The sequence below is a fragment of the Thalassophryne amazonica genome, chromosome 3, assembly GCF_902500255.1.
Source record: "Thalassophryne amazonica chromosome 3, fThaAma1.1, whole genome shotgun sequence".
Classification (NCBI taxonomy): Eukaryota; Metazoa; Chordata; class Actinopteri; order Batrachoidiformes; family Batrachoididae; genus Thalassophryne; species Thalassophryne amazonica.
The window spans coordinates 6,431,482-6,454,186 of NC_047105.1; the positions used below are offsets into that span (position 1 = coordinate 6,431,482).

The 22,705-nt window shown below is 39.2% G+C and overlaps 2 protein-coding genes across 3 annotated transcripts in view; one reads left to right on the forward strand and one right to left on the reverse strand.

Moving 5' to 3' along the window:
* Positions 1–12,963, forward strand: part of appl1 (adaptor protein, phosphotyrosine interaction, PH domain and leucine zipper containing 1) — a 72,527-nt gene extending 59,564 nt beyond the window's left edge. Inside the window, exons 16-23 of one of the 2 annotated variants that reach the window (XM_034165241.1) lie at positions 4,482–4,534; positions 5,650–5,824; positions 6,143–6,179; positions 6,306–6,440; positions 6,526–6,576; positions 7,105–7,194; positions 7,283–7,447; positions 12,812–12,963. In XM_034165241.1, the coding sequence (XP_034021132.1) occupies positions 4,482–4,534; positions 5,650–5,824; positions 6,143–6,179; positions 6,306–6,440; positions 6,526–6,576; positions 7,105–7,194; positions 7,283–7,435 (694 nt within the window). In that variant the 3' untranslated portion in view covers positions 7,436–7,447; positions 12,812–12,963. Of the gene's footprint in view, positions 1–4,481; positions 4,535–5,649; positions 5,825–6,142; positions 6,180–6,305; positions 6,441–6,525; positions 6,577–7,104; positions 7,195–7,282; positions 8,290–12,811 lie in introns of those variants that run through there. The other variant, XM_034165232.1, reaches the window with a different exon arrangement.
* On the reverse strand, positions 12,733–20,758 carry LOC117505694 (ADP-ribosylation factor 4-like). Its single transcript, XM_034165253.1, has 6 exons — positions 20,485–20,758; positions 19,462–19,542; positions 19,203–19,312; positions 13,903–13,974; positions 13,067–13,189; positions 12,733–12,981 (listed from the first exon to the last, which is right to left on the reverse strand). Exons 1-6 carry the CDS (start codon positions 20,615–20,617, stop codon positions 12,895–12,897), a joined length of 606 nt encoding a protein of 201 aa, XP_034021144.1. The 5' UTR covers positions 20,618–20,758; the 3' UTR covers positions 12,733–12,894.
* Positions 20,759–22,705: the final 1,947 nt, after the last annotated feature.

Sequence of the window (22,705 nt, forward strand, 5' to 3'; positions counted from 1 at the left end):
ACCCCAAGGACACTAGTAAACGAGCAAAATCTTGGTTCCAAACCAACTAAATTAATGCCTGGCAGATGTGAAGAAATCATGAAAAACTGTGGTTATACAACTAAATACTAGTTTAGTGATTCACAGGATTGCTAAAAAAGCAGTTTGAACATAGTAGTTTTGAGTTTGTAGCATCAACAGCAGATGCTACTATTATTGTGAACACCCCCTTTTCTACTTTTTTTTTTTACTAATAGCCCAATTTCATAGTCTTAAGAGTGTACATATCATGAATACTTAGTCTTGTTGGATTTGTGAGAATCTACGGGTACCTTGTTTCCCATGTAACAATAAGAAATATACTCAAAACCTGGATTAATCTTTTTAGTCACATAGCACTACTATTATTCTGAACACTACTGTATGTGTGTGTCAGGAAGTCTGTTAAAAACAGAGTCATGCAGATGTCCCCACGTCCATGTCCACAGCTTCAGTAAACCAGCATCCACACAAACAGTTCTGGTATTTGTGCTGGAGACCCTCCTGTCCTGAGCACCAACAGCATTTCCTGTATATTCATTTTGTGAATTGTTCTGTAATTTATGTCTGTATCATGGCCCAAGCAGAGGGTCACCCCTTTGAGTCTGGTCTGCTTGAGGTTTCTTCTTCATAGGGAGTTTTTCCTTACCACTGTTGCTCTGGGGGTTAGTAAGGTTAGACCTTACTTGTGTGAAGCTCCTTGAGGCAACTCTGTTGTAATTTGGTGCTATATAAATGAAAATAAATTGAAAAAACAGCGCATGACCACACTTTAGGTTCCAAAATCCCACAATCTGAAAAAGATAAGCGTTTCGGGGTGAAGTGTATTGTCTCCTGTCTGTAAATCTGAACCATCACTTTTGAACAGTAGCTCAGAAGCTTCATTTTCGGATGGAGGAGGTTCTTTCCTTCTGTGTGTCAGTCATCGGGATGTTTCTGCTAATTCTAAAAGGTGTGTCACACTCTGAAAAATGCAGAGAATTGTCAAATGAGACTTTTTCCAGAAATGCACCTGCTAACGCTCAGAGTGAGAGAAATAAAATACATCAGAGATCACTAATTATTTGCACGTGTGCAGAGACACTTACACTCATGAGTACTTTTATGTTGTCTTACGAATTGGGATTTGAAAAAAACGTGCGCCATGTCCTTTACGGATGACACGCCCACCACACCTTTTCCCTGTCCTGGTCCCAATCTGTCACTGGTTTTTAGCTTCCCAACCTGAAAGAATTCTCACCATCTATATTATAGTTGGGCAGCACAGTCTCGTTTGAGGGCGGGTGCTAACGGCGTCCTCTACTTCCGGAAACAGAAACACAGCACTTTGAGTTTTTGGGAAAATTACACACAAAGTGAAAATGCAAAGAAAAAGTGACGATGTGGTGAAAAGTGAACGTGTGTTGCGGTTTGTTTATGACCTGGAGTTCAAACGTGTGGAGACGGTTGTGCAGGTGAGAGAATGCAGCTACTCTGATTAGCTGTGTAGGCTAACACTTAACCGCACAACATCTCCCATTTGCCTCGTCTTCCCTTCTCCACTGGAAACTGAAAAAAATGCACTTTTCGCAAGTGCTTTGTTGATCTGCAGCCAACAACAAAACAGTTCACCATTTATCTGTTAGAATTGATGCTGTTTGTGTGAAGAGACTGAAATCCCCGGGTGGCATGTGAGAGTTTCAGCACAAACTATTTGGAGGATGGTTTCAGTGGAAACCATTTTAAACTGTCACATCTTAAACCGGCTGGTCCACTCAGTGACAGCGAGTATGCTTTTAAGTTTACCGAGCCGGGCTGAAACTCCCACACTCTGCCCGGGGATTCTCTGCCATGTTCATGCTCGCTGTCCCCATATATGGTCATATCCCGCGATACAAACAAGACTGCACTGCCCTATCGCCAAGTGGCCTGTGCATGCATGGCTTCGATCACGCAGTACCCGGGGAGAGATGACATTTGCCGTTTGGTATGTTGATGCATTTTAGGTCAAGGATGAACTCTGCAAAAACAAAGTTGATAGGACAAATATTTTTTTAGAAATTAGCGATTTTAGCTAACCAGTGAACAATGGTCGTTGTGCTGCAGTGCACCATGGGAGTTTGGGTTTTTTGTTATTGTGGTTCATGTTAGTTTAACAGTGTTGATAGTGTTTGTGTTTTTGTTGTTCAGTTGGTTTATTCAGTTTACTTACTTTAGTATTTCCCATAATGCCCCCGGTGGCCCCCTGTGCTTCCCAGAATGCACCGTGGCACTAGCAGAGTTCCGGTGTCTCACAGCGCATGTAAACAATGGCTAGCGAGGATGTGGATGGCGTTGAGCCAGCGAGTTCATGGGCGATCATGATGATGACACGTTGTCCCAAGTTAAGACGGTTATCTAAAGGAGGTGTAGCACCTGTGAAGGACTTCTGCTGTGCCCCGATGCTGTCTTGTTGTTCATACTTCAGGTGGTGTGTTCCGGAACAGACTGTGAGACGGTGCAAGATTCACAACTGCGACACTGTGAATGTTGCTGGTACCATGAGTGAAATGCGTTTTGCGTTTGAAGGCTTCCGCCATTGTCTCTGTACATGTGTAAAAATGAAAAGCAACAGAATCTAGAAAAAATAAAAAGCTCTGCATGTGTGTGACTGGGGAGAACTGACGTGGCGTTTGGTATGCTGATGTATTTTAGGTCAAGGATGAACGGCGGCAAAACGGAACCTTGATAGGACTAACATTTTTGGAGAAACTACAGATATTAGCTAATGTTGATAATTGCATTCTGGACTCACACACCATTCCAGCAGGGGGCGGAATGGCGTGCCCATCATCTTTATATTAAAAGCATGCATGCGTGATTTTATTTAGTAACTTCAATGTAAGTGGTAGACAAGTGGTTAATGCACTTGGTTTCCATTGTGGATGGTTCCTGGTTCAAATCCCGCCTCTGCCACATTTCTCTATGTAATGTGGAGTTGCGTCAGGAAAGGCATCCGGCGTAAAACTTGTGCCAAATCAACATGCAAATCCACTTTGGATCTGCTGTGGAGACCCCGAGAGAGGGAGCAGCCGAAGGGTCTAAAAATGCAAGTACATAATATAATTGGAAATACTTAAAAAAAAAAATAAAAATCTATGGATGACACAAGAAACTGAAAACACTTATTTCCACTGTGTTCCATTTAAAGATCAAATGACAAAATAGAAGTAATAATAAAATATAATAATAATGACAATGATCATCTTTATAGTAGTGTAGTGGGTAGTGTTTTCTTGTACAACAACACTACATGAAATTTTAGGGTTTCACAGTGGTCAGATTTAGGCCCCCTGCTTTTCTCCCTTTATATAGGCTGCAGCTATCGGTTACTTTAGTTATAGATTATTCTGGCAATTAATCGAGTAGTTGGATAAAAAGTACTTTTGCATTTTTAAACAACATCAATACTCCAGGGCACTCCCTAAGCGATGGCACAATGTCGCTGCGCCAAAGTCTTGACATTTAAGCAAAATGGCGAAGGGGTGTGGCTTTCTGTTTTTAGTTTTTCCCAAACTTGTAAAATTTAAACTTTTTTTTTTTTAATCTGCTGCACTGAAAGAGATCTAACTGGGAATAGCGGAGCTCGTGTGAGTGTGGATCAAGTAGTCCGGCAAGTTCAATCTGTGGGCGCGAACTATCCCACAATTCCAAAATAGCAGAGATGTCAGTCCAGTGAGAGCGGCACTCTGAGCAGGGTGATGCGCATGCTGTAGTCTTCTTCTGTTTTTCTCTGGGGACGTTACTACGTCACACACAGGCCTGGCGTATGTACTACATACACCAGGCCTTAAACGAAGCATCGAGGCACAGATGTTTTTGTAATCAAATTATTCGAGTTACTTCACTAATTGTTTCAGCCCTATGTAGCACCCCTTGGGCACATATTGCGGCGTTTTGCGATTACCTTTCTTTCCTATGCTGATGATACTCAGTTATACATGCCTGTAACTGCTGGTAATCTCATCCGCATAAAATCCTTAGAGGATTGCCTTGCATCAGTGAAAAGCTGGATGTTCATCAATTTCTTACTTTTAAACTCAGACAAGACTGAAATGATGGTTCTTGGTCTAGTGAGACCTCGGCATCAATTTGACCATCTAACGCTTAGCCTAGGCTTGTGTGTCATACATCACACTGACAAAGTGAGGAACCTAAACAATTTAAGACAATAAGTTAACCTACAAAATTACATATTTAACAGGAATAAAGGGTTGAGTTCTTCTAACAGCTGTTGAGGTCTAAGGTTCTAAAAACATTCTGGACTCACACACCATTCCATCTCATTATACAAGCTTTGCTTAATTTATTACCGCCCTTGGAAAAATGTCAGCTACCTATTTTATAAATACTACCCAATCTAGAGCCCGTGGATCCCCACAGTGAACATGAGTTATTAATGAAGATGTTTCTGGCTTCACTGATGTTAAACTCTGTTCTTCCAGGAGGAGTAATCCATTTGGCGAGTCGGGAGACGAGACGTCAGAGAATGGTCAAGGTACCCGTCTGTCTGGTCTTTGGACTTATCCAATCCCGCTGATTAAACACAGAGTTTTTAGTCTACAGTTCTGTCATGAGCATTGAGTCAGGTGCGACTGTCCACTGATGACTTTATGAATGAAGCTGTGTGAGATGGAAACACAGTAATCCCATGGAAAAGACAATTGCCCATGGTTCCTAGTCCTGGTCCTCAGGTGCCAAAGTACTAATTAGAAAAGATCTGTTGTGATTAGTTCATGGATAAGTGGAAAAAATGCAGTACTTTGGGTTCCCTGGAGCAAGATTGGGAATCAGTGATCTAGTCTGTGCTTCCCGTAGTTATAGTATGATTAAAATATTTCAAATAGTTTGTTTTTAGTTTTAGTTGCAGTATTGAATCTACTTTCATTTTGTTTCTTTACATTTAAGGATTAAAAAAAACATGTATTTTGGAATTCAGTGTATTTAAGTGTATCACCATGAACATTGTTTAAGACTCATAAAATTTCACCAAAAAATGGCTGGTTGTCATCCAGGACCCAAAGAGTATCCGCGGTGTCGCGGTTGTGGCACCTGCACACACTCCCAGATTTGACTTGACTTGACTTACTCATGAAAGTGTCAAAGATTTTATCAGAAGAGTGCTTTGCAAAATTCTGTTGTACCTGCATTAATCATAAATGTCCACCAAGTGGAGATATTGCACCATTTAGCTGAGGTGATGGTGTAGTGGTTAAAACGTTGCGCTTGAGACCAGAGGATCCTTGGTTCAAATCCCAGCCTGACTGGAAAATCACTAAGGGCCCTTGGGCAAGGTCCTTAATCCCCTAGGTGCTCCCGGTGTGTAGTGGGCACCTTGTTTGGCAGCACCCTGATATCGGGGTGAATGTGAGGCATTATTGTAAAGCGCTTTGAGCATCTGATGCAGATGGAAAGGTGCGATTATAAATGCAGTCCATTTACCATTTCAAGAACCTTGACGACAAATCTGTTGCTTATTGTAGTAGATTATGTCTGGTCCATTTGTAGTTAATCACACGAAGCAGTATTTATAAAACTTTATTCTAAATCTACATTCATATGTTAAAGTACCAAAAAGATCTTAACGCGTTTTATTCATGGCTGTGGTTTTAGACTCGATCCTCCATCAGCTCTTCATTGTCCGTTTCCTGGGCTCCATGGAGGTCCGGAGCACCGAGTCTGCAGACGTCATCTCTGAGACCATGAGGCAGATTCTTGCTGCCAGAGCCATCCACAACATCTTCAGGATGACCGAGTCGCACCTGCTGGTCACCTGCGACTGCCTCAAGTAAGAACCACAGGGTTTGTACCAGTACAAACAGCAGTAGAGGAATCATGTCGGAACAACTCCTCCTAAGCTGTTTGGAGGGTTTTGACTTTATTTAATGCATCGTTCCTGTTCTTGGGTTCATTTTGTCAGCTTGCTCATGAATCTCTAGCTGACCGAGTCAGCCTTTGATTTTTATTTCTCTGAACAGATTTGAGGATTTAATTGTGAAATGTGGGCATTTGCTGCCCCGTGCTGTTGGTGTGAGGATGATGACTTTTGGCAGCCCTTCCTGGGGGGTTCAGGGACTCATGGTGTCTGATCTGTTTTGTCTTTCAGGCTGATTGATCCTCAGACACAAGTGACCCGGCTCAGGGTAAGCTGAGCTCTGGATGGTCTCACAAAGCTTTCTGAGGTTTTCTTTCCCATTAGTCAGTCAACTTTTTTTCTTTTTTTTTTTTTTTTTTTTCTTTTTTGTTGTTGTTGGTCTTGGCTCCTGTAGTTCCCGCTGTCCAGTGTGGGTCGTTGTTTGTCCCATCAGGACAACAAGAGGCTGTTTGGGTTCATTCTGCAGTCACCACGCGGTGACAGCCGGGCTCTCTGCTACATCTTTGAGTCCAACAACGACGGAGAGAAGGTTTTGACCACTAACCCGTGTGTGCACGTACTGCTTCTATTTACCCGTAAAGCGTCTTAGTGCTTTTGTTCTCTTCTTCTTTCAGATCTGTGACAGTGTCAGTCTGGCCAAGCAGATCGCTTTCCACTCTGAGCTGGTAAGACTTTAGACTCGCGTACTTGGCTTTTACTAACTCACTCAATGACTCGATCCACATCAGGTCCAGGTAGCAGACTGATCAGGTCCACTTGGCACAATAATAGGGTAGAATAACACGCTGGCTGATGCCCAGCAGAAGGACGCCCTGGCTAATGCTAACACTCTTACCACGTGTGAAGATGACCTGCTCCCGTCACTGAGTGGCACACGGCAGCACTGAATCCCGCGGTGTAACGTCCTTGTAGTTGTGAGAGTTCCAGTGGTCCTTTCTAGAGTGGGACATTAAGTCCTGTCTTCCAGTCTGTTGGGATGATACCTGACTCACAAATGGACACAGACTGTCCCACATCAGAACCACATGGAGCTCAGCCTGGATTCCACAGGTCCACGTCCTGCGTTGCGACTCCTTCGGATGACGATCAGAGTTCCCTCAGGGATCGAACATGTCCTCCTGTCAACATTAGTAACTTTAATCTGATCCTGTCTGAGGTTTCCTGTGTGACCACCTTCAGTCTGTCTGTTGTAGGACCGTCAGGCTGTGGAGAAGAAGAAGGAGCACGACAAGGCCAAAGAGAAACAGCAGGAGGAGCTCAGCAAGCAGAGACAGATAGAAAAGGTGACCTTTAACCTTTAGGTAGAAATGCACTTGTGCATCTCATCCTAATGTAACACTTCAACTTCCTTTTTCCTCTTTGCGGCTGCAGGACCTGGAGGAGCAGAGCCGTTTGATTGCCGCCTCCAGTCGCCCGGGCAACCCCTCTGCCTCTGACGGACAGTTCCTCGTGCTCGGCAACAGCCAAGTGGAAGACAGCGACGCGGGGGAGGAGGAGAGGAGGAAGGGGGAGTCGGACGCCTAACACAACCTGGGGGTGTGTGTTTTTTACTCCTGGACACGGCAGCGCTAGTGCTGTTGAGAACCCGCTCAGGAATCGGAAACACCACCCGCACGGGCTGCTGGGGGTTAAAGAACATGCGCCCCCTGTCTGCTGGACTCTGATGGTTCAGGTGGTGGCTGTTACTCTGGAAACGGAGGCTAAATTCAACATGCTTCCCCTGGAGAACGGTTCGGTGTGCAGGCGTCTCATTGCGGACTCATCTTTTTGTGTGTTTGGGGAAAAAAAAAAGCTGCTTTTTATCCCGGCGCCACCCAGAGGCAGAAATCAGCCTCACTTATTCTGTAAGGTTATAATCATAGAAAATGAGACAATATTGTAAACATGCGTAAATGCAGAATGCTGGTTTGGACACAGCTATGCGCTGTTCTACGCTGCCAGCTGTTCGGAAAACTGAGGGGTAACCGCTAAGCCACGCCCCCTGACGGGACACAACATCGTGCTGAAAGACGATGGCGGGAGATGAACGTTCTGGTTTTTGTTTTTTTTTTGTTTTTTGGGGGGTAAATGGGATGTCTGAGCGCTTCTCTCTTATTTTAAAAATGAACAATTCATGATGCGCAGAAAAGTAACAGGTTGCTAGTTTGAGTGGGTGAACACCAAACATTCTGTCTCCAGCTTTTCCGGTATGACCTTTACCCCGTTTTTACCGCTGAAAATTTAAAATCTTTGGGTTCTGAAAACGTGTGATTGTTTCTTCCTGATGTTTTTCTACACTAACAATCAATTAACTAATCAAGATATTAAAAAGGGAAATGACGTAAGTTATTAGTTTCAGCTTTAGCCCCGACTAACTTCCAAAATAAAAAATCTTGGATTTCATTTTTTAATGTGGCTTTTTCTTTCCTTCCTTCCTTCCAGGCAGCCACTTGTTTCAGTTACTTTGACTTTGCAATAAAAGCCAACAACTTGCTGGTTGATACTGAGAATTGATCAAATAGATTTTCTGTAGCGACTCTGCGGGGCTGGACGCTGGTGGAACTTCTGGCTGCTTGATGTTATTTGTGACGGTGGTCCTGGACAGGCTCGTTAGGTTCGTTATCAGAATGAATGTGGCTCCTCGTTTGTTGACATTTCCAGCTTGTTTCTTTGCACTGCCCTCACTTTGCAAATGGGTTCAAACGTTTGACTGATAGTTGCTGACGGAACATCGCGTTTGCAGCCGTTCTGTTCAGGGCAACATTCGCCCTCGTTCATTGGTCATTAAGACTTCTGTCCATTCGGCCTCAGGGGGTTTATGTTGAGTCCCACAGTCGGTGTTTGTCAGTCGGTCTGTTTTCTGTATTTTCACTCTCCTAATCTGGATCTCAGCTCAGTGATTACTGCAGCGGCTCTCTGCCTACAGTTCCCACATAATTACAACTGCAAAAAAAAAAATCCAATTTAATGGTCCATATTATTCTCTCTCACTCACTCATCATTAACTGCTTACTTGGGGTTCACCCTGGACAGGACTCCAGTCTGTCACAGGGCCACATACAGACAAGCAAACACGTTCACACGCCCACCTACAGACAATTCAGTTTCCAATCAACCTGACCTGCGTGTCTTTGAATGTGGGAGGAAGCCGGAGCACCCAGAGAGAACCCACGCAAACACGGGGAGAACACAGAATTGAACCCATGACCTTCTTGCTGTGAGGCAATTGTGCTAACCATATTATTCTGTTGTAGCTAAATACAGTTTTTTTTTTGTTTTTTTGTCTCCAAATATCAAACTGCCATGACGTGGTGGCTACACAGCTCAGACGTCTGAACAGGTTTTGGCACATTATGCTAACAGCAGGTAGTTTGCTGTTGAGACTTTCTGCAGCTTTTGAAACAGATTATTGTATCCTAATTGAAAGACTGTGGACCAGGGTTGGGCTGTCCAGGTTTTCTTACTTTCTATGTCACTCACAGGTTTTCAGTCAGTGCTGCTGATTCTGTGCCCTACTGCCATTCTGAGGTGTGCCTCAAGGTTCTGCCTGTTTTGTTTGCTCTGGACATCCACTTGGACTCCTCAAATCATTGCTAATATGCAGATGATATTCACTTGTACATCTGGTTGAAGACCTATAATGGACCAAGTTATCCATCCTTCAGAACATGTTATCAAGAACCCAAAGACTCAGTTGACACCCCAGACGTTTCCCCTACACTTGAGAACCTCAACTTGATTTCTTCCTTAGTTTGTGCAACTGACAGAAATTCTTGCAATTTCTGACCGATGTTCTTGAAAAAATGTTTTAGAAAATTTTTTTTATTGACTGACAAAGTTACATAGTAAAACCTCAAAGCTAGATAACCTGCCTCACGTTCACCATGGTGGCCAAGTAGTTAGTGGACTTTGTTTCAGTGTGGAAGGTTCTCTGTTCAAACTCCACCCCTACCACGTTTCTCCATGTAATGTGGAGTTGTGTCAGGAAGGGCATGCGGCGTAAAACTTGTGCCAAATCAGCAAGCAGATCCACCTTGGCTCTGCTGTAAAAAGGAGGGGGCAGCTGAAGGGACTTAGTATTATTTGAGCATCTTCCCCCTCTAGTAAGCTACATGCTAGCTACCCATCCTAGCTAGCTATGCTACTTTAATCACAACTTGAATAAATTAACAATTATTATTTTTTGTTGTTATTTTACAGCTGACTGTAAATTCTTTTTAAGTATTATTGGAACAGGTTATACTTTAGTAGAGCAGAATCTTTATAAAATGGGCTCATAGATGGACACCGTTGGTGTCCTTTGCATCCAGTGTTAGCAGGATCAGGATGGCTTGTGATTGGATGTTGGTGTGAGTTTACATGTCAAAGGTTGTTTGCTTAATTAAATTTTTTTATGCTACTTCCATTTGGGGTCAAAGTGCTTTTATGGTTTAAAAAAATACCTGTTATGCTAACCTTTCAATATTTTGTGTAGGTGTTTTTAAAGCACAAATGAGTAGTTTAGATGTCATCCAGTAGCCATGTTGTTTGGCAGATTTTATTTTCACTTTAAATTTATTGTTGTACTAACAGTTTTAAGGGCACATTAACTGTACAGTTTCAGATGATATTAGCACCTGAGAAGAAGAGGGGGGGAAGTAAAGTGTGCGTCGGGTTTTTGTTTGTTTGTTTTTTTTTTCTTATAACGTGAACGTGAGCAGACAAATGTCGCCATTCTGGGTCTCAAACAAACTGCAGCAAAAATGAGGATTTAACCAAAGAAAACTTCACGTGACACATTAAGGTTTCATGAATCATTTGTGACCTTTTTTATTTTATTTAATTTTTATTGTGTATATTAATTAACATAATGTTGGTACTGAAGGAAATCAAACCTTCAGATTTCTTTTATTGAAAGTGGCAACAAAAAACTATTAACCATTTTGAATTTGAAGGATTTTTTTTGGAAAGAGTGTTTTTGCCTCTTTCAAAAATACTGCCTGGAATTAAAACATTTCAAAAGAAAGAAGTTTGAAATTTTGCCACATCTTCTTAATTATCTTTGTTTCTTTCCTTTTTAAAGTAAATAATCTGAAACTTTGTTCAAAATACAAAACAAGAGTGACAAAGAAAAAAAGACTCAGAAGAAACAAGAGGAAACCTGAAAAAAAAAATAAACATGTTAAATTGTCAGATTATTGGAAAATGTCATTTTCAGAAATTTAGTGAGTCAAAACTGAAATATTGCAGAGTATTATAAAAACAACAATTTATTATTATAACGTTGACTTTATGATTTACTCATGAAATTGACCTTTAGGCTTTGTGCTTGTGTGAAATGGTTGATTTAACGTTCTCAGATAATTTGTTTGCCATGTAACTAGCTTGGTTAGCTAAAGCAATGCAACTAAATGGTGAATAAAGGGAGAATTATTATTTTAAAAATAATTTAACTGTTAATACGACATAACGCGGCATTAAAACTTTATGCAGGTTGAACTACTTTATATGTTTCTGTAGTGAAGCTGAATGTGCTCATTAGCACTCATTAGCTACAGGAAGTGACAAAGCATTAATTTAAAGTCTTTAACACATTTCTGCCAAATATCTAATCATGTTAACAGTAATGTACCATATGAAAAATGTTACTTAATGTGTCAGTTAGTGTTGTTGTAATCTGATATTATAAATGTAGAGAAAACCGTATTTTCAATTACTACAAAATTACTCATACAATTATTCATTCAGGTTGACACAATTTATTGCAGAATAAAAAAAAATTATTAAAATTTACAGAAGATTAAATGCAAACAAAATGAGAATAAACAACATAAAACAATATTCAAATTAATGCAGCAACAACAAACTTTAAAGTCTTCTAAAGTGCAAATTTACCCAAAGACAAAGTTAAAAATAACTTCCAGACTTTGTGTCCCAGAGAAAAATATACATATCAAAAGTAATTTAATAAGTGTCAAAATATAAATGATCATATGTGACTTTAAAACATCACAAAGTCTAGTTTTTAAAATGTTTTTCTTCTAAAAACAGTTAAATCAGGTTCACGTACAGATAAAAATACATCAATAATCTTAAAAAATTGACTGATTTTAGCAGAAAACTTGTTTTTAGGATTTTTTTATAATAATTTCTAAATCATATTGATCATATACTACTTTCTTCATGACGTCAGCAGCAAAAAGTAACTTTATTTATTTTACTAAATATGCCCCAGTCAAAAATACGACCGGATAAAAAATTGTCATCTTGAGTGTGAGCTCACTATACAACAAAATCTGTCCTTGATGTCTAAAACATTTTAATGTTTTAATTTGTCATACAGTGAGACATTCCTACCGTGAGAAAGAATTCCACACTCGGAATGTTTCATATTTTAGGATGTTTTCTGCATAGTGGCATTAATCTAAACAAACTGTGACTAATCAAGACCAATTCGGGGTTTTCATGTATCCCATAATCCCTTGCGTGCCAGAGAGTCGCTGCAGTCAAAACAAGATAGAGAATCCACACGATGACAATTGTAATTGAATATTATACTACAAAAATGTCATTTTTTAATGCTTTTCATCACGTTAATAAGAGACTGCTGCATGATACCCTGAAAACTTGCTAAAACAATTATAACAAAAAATCTGTGTCTTAGGTTTAATCTGCGTGGAATTTAATAAGCGCAATGTTGCGATGTTAATGGTGTTGTCCGTGTGCAGTGGTTAAAGTGAAGCCTGATCAGAGCATCTCAATGTTAATGAGATCTCGCAGCGCAACGACCTCTCCGAGGTTTTATGGGATTTGAAACCTGAAAAGCCTCAATATTCTTCTTACTTCATTTAAAAAATGTTTTTTGTTTTTTCTTTTCTTTTGCTGCTTCCAAACCACAGAAGCTGAGATCTACAGTGTTGTTTTTTTTTTTTTTGTATACAGTGAAGGCAGCAGTCCCACGATGGATCATCAGTTTGTTCTGGATTTACCGGATCAGCTGGAAGTCACGACTTTAGATCCAGGTTCTACTCTTTGAGGATCTGGTCTGAGAGCCAGTCCAAACCCTCGGCCAGACCGGCGCCGCTGACAGCGCAGGACGCCTGCACCAACCACTGCACACAACAGACAGACAGGCTACCGTCAGGGTCATGTGATGTCAAAGGGTCAAACAGGCACAGTCTGGATCAGGTCACCTACCGGCTGTGAGACTCTTGATAGGCTCAAACCATCAGTGATGTCACTGATGGACATGGCTCGGGGCAGGTCCTGCTTATTGGCTAACACCAGTAAGGCCACGCCCCTCAGCTCATCGGCCTCCAACTGCAGGACATAATGACGATGGAATTATCACGATGTTTGAAATAAAACGTTAACAGTTTGAATTGCATCTGTTACATTTTAACTTCACGAACAAAAAAGTGAATCTGACAAAAGTCACTTTTCCTGATTATTTCTACTGAAATGACTGTAGAGATGACGATGCATTCAATGACATCTGGGACTTTGAAGTTCCTATTTCCAATCAGAAGAAAAGAAAATGCCACGAGGAATCAGATTTCCTACTTGGTACTTTTTTAATGTCATAATAATGATTAATCAGTTTAAAATAATTTGTTGAAAACACATTACATCTGCAGCACATATTGTGATGCTAAGAAGCACCACATGCTAGCAGGCTAATGTTAGCATGAGCCGAGTGCCTCCATTGTGAGCAGCGGTATTAACAATGAGTTTTAAAAACTTCCTGTGAGGGAAACCAAATGGAGGTCAGCACACCATAAATCCTTATCAGTTTTCCAGAACTGTTTTCTCTTTTTTAATCCACTGAAGAAATAACTGGAATAATGTTTGTAAAACGGACAGCGTTTCCTGGCCAATCACTGCATGACACTGAAGGGGCGGAGTCAGATTTGTGCAGAAATACATTATTTGTCCTCTAGGTGGCGTTGTGTGCACCATGCTAGGATGAGAAAAGCTCTGGGTTTAGGGGTGGAGTCTGAGCTGATGGGAGGAGCATTGAAAAGCTGAGATACCATCATGTGCAGCTCCTCAGCGGCTTCTTTAATCCTCTCGCGATCGTTGCTGTCGACCACAAAAATCAGACCCTAGAAGACAAACAGTGTCAGTTTGAACAGAACTATCTTCTGTTTTTATTTACATTTCACACAACGTCCCAACTTCATTGGAATTGGGGTTGTAGTACCTGGGTGTTGATGTAGTATTAGTAGTAGTACCTGGGTGTTGGTGTAGTATTAGTAGTAGTACCTGGGTGTTGATGCAGTATTAGTAGTGGCAGTACCTGGGTGTTGATGTAATATTGGTAGTAGTAGTACCTGCGTGTTGATGTTGTGGTAGTACCTGGGTGTTGATGTAGTATTAGTAGTAGTACCTGGGTGTTGGTGTAGTATTAGTAGTAGTACCTGGGTGTTGATGCAGTATTAGTAGTGGCAGTACCTGGGTGTTGATGTAATATTGGTAGTAGTAGTACCTGCGTGTTGATGTTGTGGTAGTACCTGGGTGTTGATGTAGTATTAGTAGTAGTAGTACCTGGGTGTTGATGTAGTATTAGTAGTAGTAGTACCTGGGTGTTGATGTAGTATTACTAGTAGTACCTGGGTGTTGGTGTAGTATTTGTAGTAGTACCTGGGTATTGAAGACGTATTAGTAGTAGCAGTACCTGCGTGTTGATGCAGTATTAGTAGTAGTAGTACCTGGGTGTTGATGTAGTATTATTAGTATTAGTAGTACCTGGGTGTTGATGTAGTAGCAGTAGTAGTTGCATGTTGATGTAGTATTAGGGAAGGTAACTGTGTGTTGGTGTAGTATTAGTGGTAGTACCTGTGGGTTGGTGTAGTATTAGTGGTAGTACCTGGGCGTTGGTGTAGTATTAGTGGTAGTACCTGGGCGTTGGTGTAGTATTAGTAGTAGTGCCTGTGTGTTGGTGTGGTATTAGTGGTAGTGCCTGGGTGTTGGTGTGGTATTTGTAGTAGTGCCTGGGTGTTGGTGTAGTATTGGTAGTAGTAGTACCTGCGTGTTGATGTTGTGGTAGTACCTGGGTGTTGATGTAGTAGTAGTAGTAGTAGTAGTAGTAGGGGTGTTAGTGTAGTATTAGTAGTGATAGTACCTGAGTGTTGATGCAGTAATAGTAGTAACTGGGTGTTGATGTAGTATTATTAGTATTAGTAGTACCTGGGTGTTGATGTAGTAGCAGTAGTAGTACCTGCATGTTGATGTAGTATTAGGGGTAGTACCTGCATGTTGATGTAGTATTAGGGGTAGTAACTGTGGGTTGGTGTAGTATTAGTGGTAGTACCTGTGGGTTGGTGTAGTATTAGTAGTAGTGCCTGGGCGTTGGTGTAGTATTAGTGGTAGTACCTGTGGGTTGGTGTAGTATTAGTAGTAGTGCCTGGGCGTTGGTGTAGTATTAGTAGTAGTGCCTGGGCGTTGGTGTAGTATTAGTGGTAGTGCCTGTGTGTTGGTGTGGTATTAGTAGTGGTAGTGCCTGGGTGTTGGTGTAGTATTTGTAGTAGTGCCTGGGTGTTGGTGTAGTATTAGCAGTGGTACCTGGGTGCTGATGCAGTATTAGTAGTGGTACCTGGGTGTTGATGTAGTATTAGTAGTATTACCTGGGTATTGATGTAATACTAGTAGTAGTAGTACCTGGGTGTTCGTGTAGTATTAGTATTAGCAGTAGTACCTGGGTGTTGATGCAGTATTAGTAGAAGTAGTACCTGGGTGTTGATGTAGTATTAGTAGAAGTAGTACCTGGGTGTTGTAGTATTAGTAGTAGTACCTGGGTGTTGATGTAGTATTAGTAGTAGTACCTGGGCACTGGTGTAATATTAGTGGTAGTACCTGTGGGTTGGTGTAGTATTAGTAGTAGTACCTGGGCGTTGGTGTAGTATTAGTATTAGTAGTAGTACCTGGGTGTTGATGTAGTATTAGTATTATTATTAGTAGTAGTACCTGTGTGTTGGTGTAGTATTAGTAGTGGTAGTGCCTGTGTGTTGGTGTGGTATTAGTAGTGGTAGTGCCTGGGTGTTGGTGTAGTATTTGTAGTAGTGCCTGGGTGTTGGTGTAGTATTAGTATTAGCAGTAGTACCTGGGTGTTGATGCAGTATTAATAGTAGCAGTAGTACCTGGGTGTTGATGTAGTATTAGTAGTAGTACCTGGGTGTTGATGTAGTATTAGTAGTAGTACCTGGGTGTTGATGTAATATTAGTATTAGTAGTTGTACCTGGGTGTCGATGTAGTATTATTATTATTAGTAGTACCTGGGTGTTGATGTAGTATTACTAGTAGTACCTGGGTGTTGATGTAGTATTACTAGTAGTACCTGGGTGTTGATGTAGTATTACTAGTAGTACCTGTGTGTTGGTGTAGTATTTGTAGTAGTACCTGTGTGTTGGTGTAGTATTAGTAGTAGTACCTGGGTGTTGATGTAATATTAGTATTATTAGTAGTAGTTGTACCTGGGTGTTGATGTAGTATTAGTAGTAGTACCTGGGTGTTGATGTAGTATTAGTAGTAGTACCTGGGTGTTGATGTAGTATTAGTAGTAGTACCTGGGTGTTGATGTAGTATTAGTAGTAGTACCTGGGTGTTGATGTAATATTAGTATTAGTAGTTGTACCTGGGTGTCGATGTAGTATTATTATTATTAGTAGTACCTGGGTGTTGATGTAGTATTACTAGTAGTACCTGGGTGTTGATGTAGTATTACTAGTAGTACCTCGGTGTTGGTGTAGTATTTGTAGTAGTACCTGTGTGTTGGTGTAGTATTAGTAGTAGTACCTGGGTGTTGATGTAATATTAGTATTATTAGTAGTAGTTGTACCTGGGTGTTGATGTAGTATTAGTAGTAGTACCTGTGTGTTGGTGTAGTATTAGTAGTAGTACCTGGGCGTTGATGTAGTATTAGTAGCAGTACCTGGGTGTTGATCCAGTATTAGTAGTAGTACCTGGGTGTTGATGTAGTAGTAGTAGTAGTAGTAGTAAGGGTGTTAGTGTAGTATTAGTAGTGATAGTAACTGAGTGTTGATGCAGTAATAGTAGTACCTGGGTGTTGATGTAGTATTATTAGTATTAGTAGTACCTGGGTGTTGATGTAGTAGCAGTAGTAGTTGCATGTTGATGTTAGGGGAGGTAACTGTGTGTTGGTGTAGTATTAGTGGTAGTACCTGTGGGTTGGTGTAGTATTAGTGGTAGTACCTGTGGGTTGGTGTAGTATTAGTGGTAGTACCTGTGGGTTGGTGTAGTATTAGTTGTAGTACCTGGGCGTTGGTGTAGTATTAGTATTAGTAGTAGTACCTGGGTGTTGATGTAATATTAGTATTAGTAGTAGTACCTGGGTGTTGGTGTAGTATTAGTATTAGTTGTAGTACCTGGGTGTTGGTGTAGTATTAGTATTAGTTGTAGTACCTGGGTGTTGGTGTAGTATTAGTATTAGTTGTAGTACCTGGGTGTTGATGTAATATTAGTATTAGTAGTAGTCCCTGGGTGTTGATGTAATATTAGTATTATTATTAGTAGTTGTACCTGGGTGTTGATGTAGTATTAGTAGTGGCAGTACCTGGGTGTTGATGCAGTAGTAGTACCTGGGTGTTGATGTAATATTGGTAGTAGTAGTACCTGCGTGTTGATGTTGTGGTAGTACCTGGGTGTTGATGTAGTATTAGTAGTAGTTGTACCTGGGTGTTGATGTAGTATTAGTAGTAGTAGTACCTGGGTGTTGGTGTAGTATTAGTAGTAGTAGTACCTGGGTGTTGGTGTAGTATTAGTAGTAGTAGTACCTGGGTGTTGGTGTAGTATTAGTAGTAGTAGTACCTGGGTGTTGGTGTAGTATTAGTAGTAGCAGTACCTGGGTGTTGGTGTAGTATTTGTAGTAGTACCTTGGTATTGAAGACGTATTAGTAGTAGCAGTACCTGGGTGTTGAAGACGTATTAGTAGTAGCAGTACCTGGGTGTTGATGCAGTATTAGTAGTAGTAGTACCTGGGTGTTGATGTAGTAGCAGTAGTAGTACCTGGGTGTTGATGTAATATTGGTAGTAGTAGTAGTAGTACCTGCGTGTTGATGTTGTGGTAGTACCTGGGTGTTGATGCAGTAATAGTAGTAACTGGGTGTTGATGTAGTATTAGTAGTAGTAGTACCTGGGTGTTGATGTAATATTAGTAGTAGTAGTACCTGGGTGTTGATGTAATATTATTATTAGTAGTAGTACCTGGGCGTTGATGTAATATTATTATTAGTAGTAGTACCTGGGCGTTGATGTAGTAGTAGTACCTGGGTGTTTATGTAGTATTAGTAGTAGTACCTGGGCGTTGATGTAGTATTAGTAGTTGTACTTGGGTGTCGATGTAGTATTAGTAGTTGTACTTGGGTGTCGATGTAGTATTATTATTAGTAGTAGTACCTGGGCGTCGATGTAGTAGTAGTACCTGGGTGTTTATGTAGTATTAGTAGTTGTACTTGGGTGTTTATGTAGTATTAGTAGTTGTACTTGGGTGTTTATGTAGTATTAGTAGTTGTACTTGGGTGTTTATGTAGTATTAGTAGTTGTACCTGGGTGTCGATGTAGTAGTAGTAGTAGTAGTAGTACCTGGTCGTTGATGTAGTAGTAGTACCTGGTCGTTAATGTAGTAGTAGTACCTGGTCGTTGATGTAGTAGTAGTACCTGGTCGTTAATGTAGTAGTAGTACCTGGTCGTTGATGTAGTATTAGTAGTTGTACTTGGGTGTCGATGTAGTATTAGTAGTAGTAGTAGTACCTGGGCGTTGATGTAGTAGTAGTACCTGGGTGTTGATGTAGTATTATTATTAGTAGTAGTACCTGGGTGTTGATGTAGTATTAGTAGTTGTACTTGGGTGTCGATGTAGTATTAGTAGTAGTAGTAGTACCTGGGCGTTGATGTAGTAGTAGTACCTGGGTGTTGATGTAGTAGTAGTACCTGGTCGTTGATGTAGTAGTAGTACCTGGTCGTTGATGTAGTAGTAGTACCTGGTCGTTGATGTAGTATTAGTAGTTGTACTTGGGTGTCGATGTAGTATTAGTAGTAGTAGTAGTACCTGGGCGTTGATGTAGTAGTAGTACCTGGGTGTTGATGTAGTATTATTATTAGTAGTAGTACCTGGTCGTTGATGTAGTATTAGTAGTTGTACTTGGGTGTTGATGTAGTATTAGTAGTAGTAGTAGTACCTGGGCGTTGATGTAGTAGTAGTACCTGGGTGTTGATGTAGTATTATTATTAGTAGTAGTACCTGGGTGTTGATGTAGTATTATTATTAGTAGTAGTACCTGGGTGTTGATGTAGTATTATTATTAGTAGTAGTACCTGGGTGTTGATGTAGTAATGTCTCCACAGAGGTCTAATGATGGTTTGACCTCCTACATCCCAAACTGTAAAGCTGATGTTCTTGTACTCGACAGTTTCCACGTTAAAACCTGTGTACACGTACACACACACACACACACACACACACAGCGACATAGTTAAAGTAACACTTGATTTTAATCATTTGCTGTTGTTTAATTGCTGAGATGTTTGTCTGGATGTTAACTGGCGAGATGATGTCTGGTGGATTTCGACTGACCGATAGTTGGGATGGTGGTTACGACCTCGGCGAGCTTCAGTCGGTACAGCAGGGTGGTTTTTCCTGCTGCATCCAGACCCACTGCAGCAACAACAACAACAATAAACATGTTAGTAATATGGAAGGCTGTGATTGGTCGCCTGTAGCAGAGAAATCAACGAGAAAAGACATAAAGCAAATCTTATTTCCATTCTTAGTTTTCAGGCTTTAAAACCTGCTCAGGTCAATTCAACATTTAAACAAAATAATAATGATAATGTGTTTAAACATCGTAATTATGTCGCATTCTGTGATGTCATCAGAAATGTCAGATAGCAGTCAAACAAAAATATTCCTGCTCCGGCTGTTTGTAAATCCAAAAAAATGTTGGATGAAACAGCGTGAAGGTTTCACAGAGTAATGTCATTTCTTCATTTTGGCTGTTTTCTAAAGGGAAAATAAATCATCACCAAACTGATTATGACAATAACGATCTTACAGCTTATATAGTCTAATGTGGTGGACGGTATTATAATTATTATTGCTACTAAATAATGAGTCAGTAAATACACCCAGCATTAGTTACATGGAAGATAAATTGTAGTTAGACTCCTGTTCTAATCTTAATAAACAACTTTAAATCTTATTAATAATGAGGTTGAATCTTATTAAATAAGTGTCACTAAATCTCATTAATTAAAAATGACATTAAATGTTACAATGTCTTGAAATCTCAATTAAAAATTACATTAAAATTACAAAATAAATGTCTCAGTCATTAATTAAAAATGACATTAAATGTTACAATGTCTCGAGATCTCATGAATTAAAAATGACATTAAATGTTACAAAAATAAATGTTAGTAAATCTCATTCATTAAAAATGACATTAAATGTTACAAAAATGTCTCAATCTCATTCATTAAAAATTACAAAAATAACTGTCAGTAAATCGCATTCATTAAAAATTACATTCAATGTTACAAAAATGTCTCTAAATCTCATTCATTAAAAATTACAAAAATAACTGTCACTGAATCTCACCCATGAGGATCCTGACGGCTCTCTTGGCGGTGAAGCGGGACCAGATGTGAGACAGAAACACTCCCATGTTTGTGTTGGAATGAAGTTTGGGACCGCAGGACTCCGTTTTATAGAACCCTGGAGGTCCCGTCATCTCTCTCCCGTCATCTTTCTACTGTCATCTCTCTTCCGTCATCTCGTTCCACGGTGGCATCTCGTGTCCGACGTGACGCTCAAACACTTTCACTTTGGAATCTTCCTGTTCCGTCTTAAGCGTCATAACGCCTCTAGAGGGCGACATTTACTCATGTTTCACCTTTTAAACCACTTGAAAAACAGATAATGTAGCGCTTACATTTTTTAAATCTCCTTGTATTGTTACTGTTGTCACATTTAAAACCAAAGCTCCTTGAAACGTCGTCTTTCTTGTTTATGGTTTAAATAGATGCTGAGTAAAAAATACAAGCAGGGTTTTTAAAAAATACAGAAACGTTTTTGGAAATATTGAAAATACCCCACGGTGCTATTTATTGGAGTAAGCGGTTGAAGATGAGTAAATTGCTACCTTTTACTCAGATTAGCTAAACTTTTAATTTAATCAAAGATAAATTGCTATCTTTGACTCAGATTAGCTAAACTTTTAATTTAATCAAAGATAAATTGCTATCTTTGACTCAGATTAGCTAAACTTTTATCTTAGTCAAAGATAAATTGCTATCTTTGACTCAGATTTGCTAAACTTTTAGTTTAGTCAAAGATAAATTGCTACCTTTTACTCAGATTAGCTAAACTTTTAGTTTAGTCAAAGATAAATTGCTATCTTTGACTCAGATTAGCTAAACATTTAATTTAGCCAAAGATAAATTGCTATCTTTGACTCAGATTAAACTTTTCATTTAATCAAAGATAAATTGCTATCTTTGACTCAGATTAGCTAAACTTTTAATTTAATCAAAGATAAATTGCTACCTTTTACTCAGATTAGCTAAACTTTTAATTTAATCAAAGATAAATTGCTATCTTTGACTCAGATTAGCTAAACTTTTAATTTAGTCAAAGATAAATTGCTATCTTTTACTCAGATTAGCTAAACTTTTAATTTAATCAAAGATAAATTGCTATCTTTGACTCAGATTAGCTAAACATTTAATTTAGTCAAAGATAAATTGCTATCTTTGACTCAGATTAGCTAAACTTTTAGTTTAGTCAAAGATAAATTGCTACCTTTTACTCAGATTAAACTTTTAATTTAATCAAAGATAAATTGCTATCTTTGACTCAGATTAGCTAAACTTTTAGTTTAGTCAAAGATAAATTGCTACCTTTTACTCAGATTAGCTAAACATTTAATTTAATCAAAGATAAATTGCTACCTTTTACTCAGATTAGCTAAACGTTTAATTTAATCAAAGATAAATTGCTATCTTTGACTCAGATTAGCTAAACGTTTAGTTTAGTCAAGATAAATTACCTTTTACTCAGATTTGCTAAACTTTTAGTTTAGTCAAAGATAAATTGTTACCTTTTACTCAGATTAGCTAAACTTTTAGTTTAGTCAAGATAAATTACCTTTTACTCAGATTTGCTAAACTTTTAGTTTAGTCAAAGATAAATTGTTACCTTTTACTCAGATTTGCTAAACTTTTAGTTTAGTCAAAGATAAATTGCTACCTTTTACTCAGATTAGCTAAACTTTTAATTTAATCAAAGATAAATTGCTATCTTTGACTCAGATTAGCTAAACATTTAATTTAGTCAAAGATAAATTGCTATCTTTGACTCAGATTAGCTAAACTTTTAGTTTAGTCAAAGATAAATTGCTACCTTTTACTCAGATTAAACTTTTAATTTAATCAAAGATAAATTGCTATCTTTGACTCAGATTAGCTAAACTTTTAGTTTAGTCAAAGATAAATTGCTACCTTTTACTCAGATTAGCTAAACATTTAATTTAATCAAAGATAAATTGCTACCTTTTACTCAGATTAGCTAAACGTTTAATTTAATCAAAGATAAATTGCTATCTTTGACTCAGATTAGCTAAACTTTTAGTTTAGTCAAGATAAATTACCTTTTACTCAGATTTGCTAAACTTTTAGTTTAGTCAAAGATAAATTGCTACCTTTTACTCAGATTTGCTAAACATTTAATTTAATCAAAGATAAATTGCTATCTTTGACTCAGATTAGCTAAACTTTTAGTTTAGTCAAAGATAAATTGCTACCTTTTACTCAGATTAAAC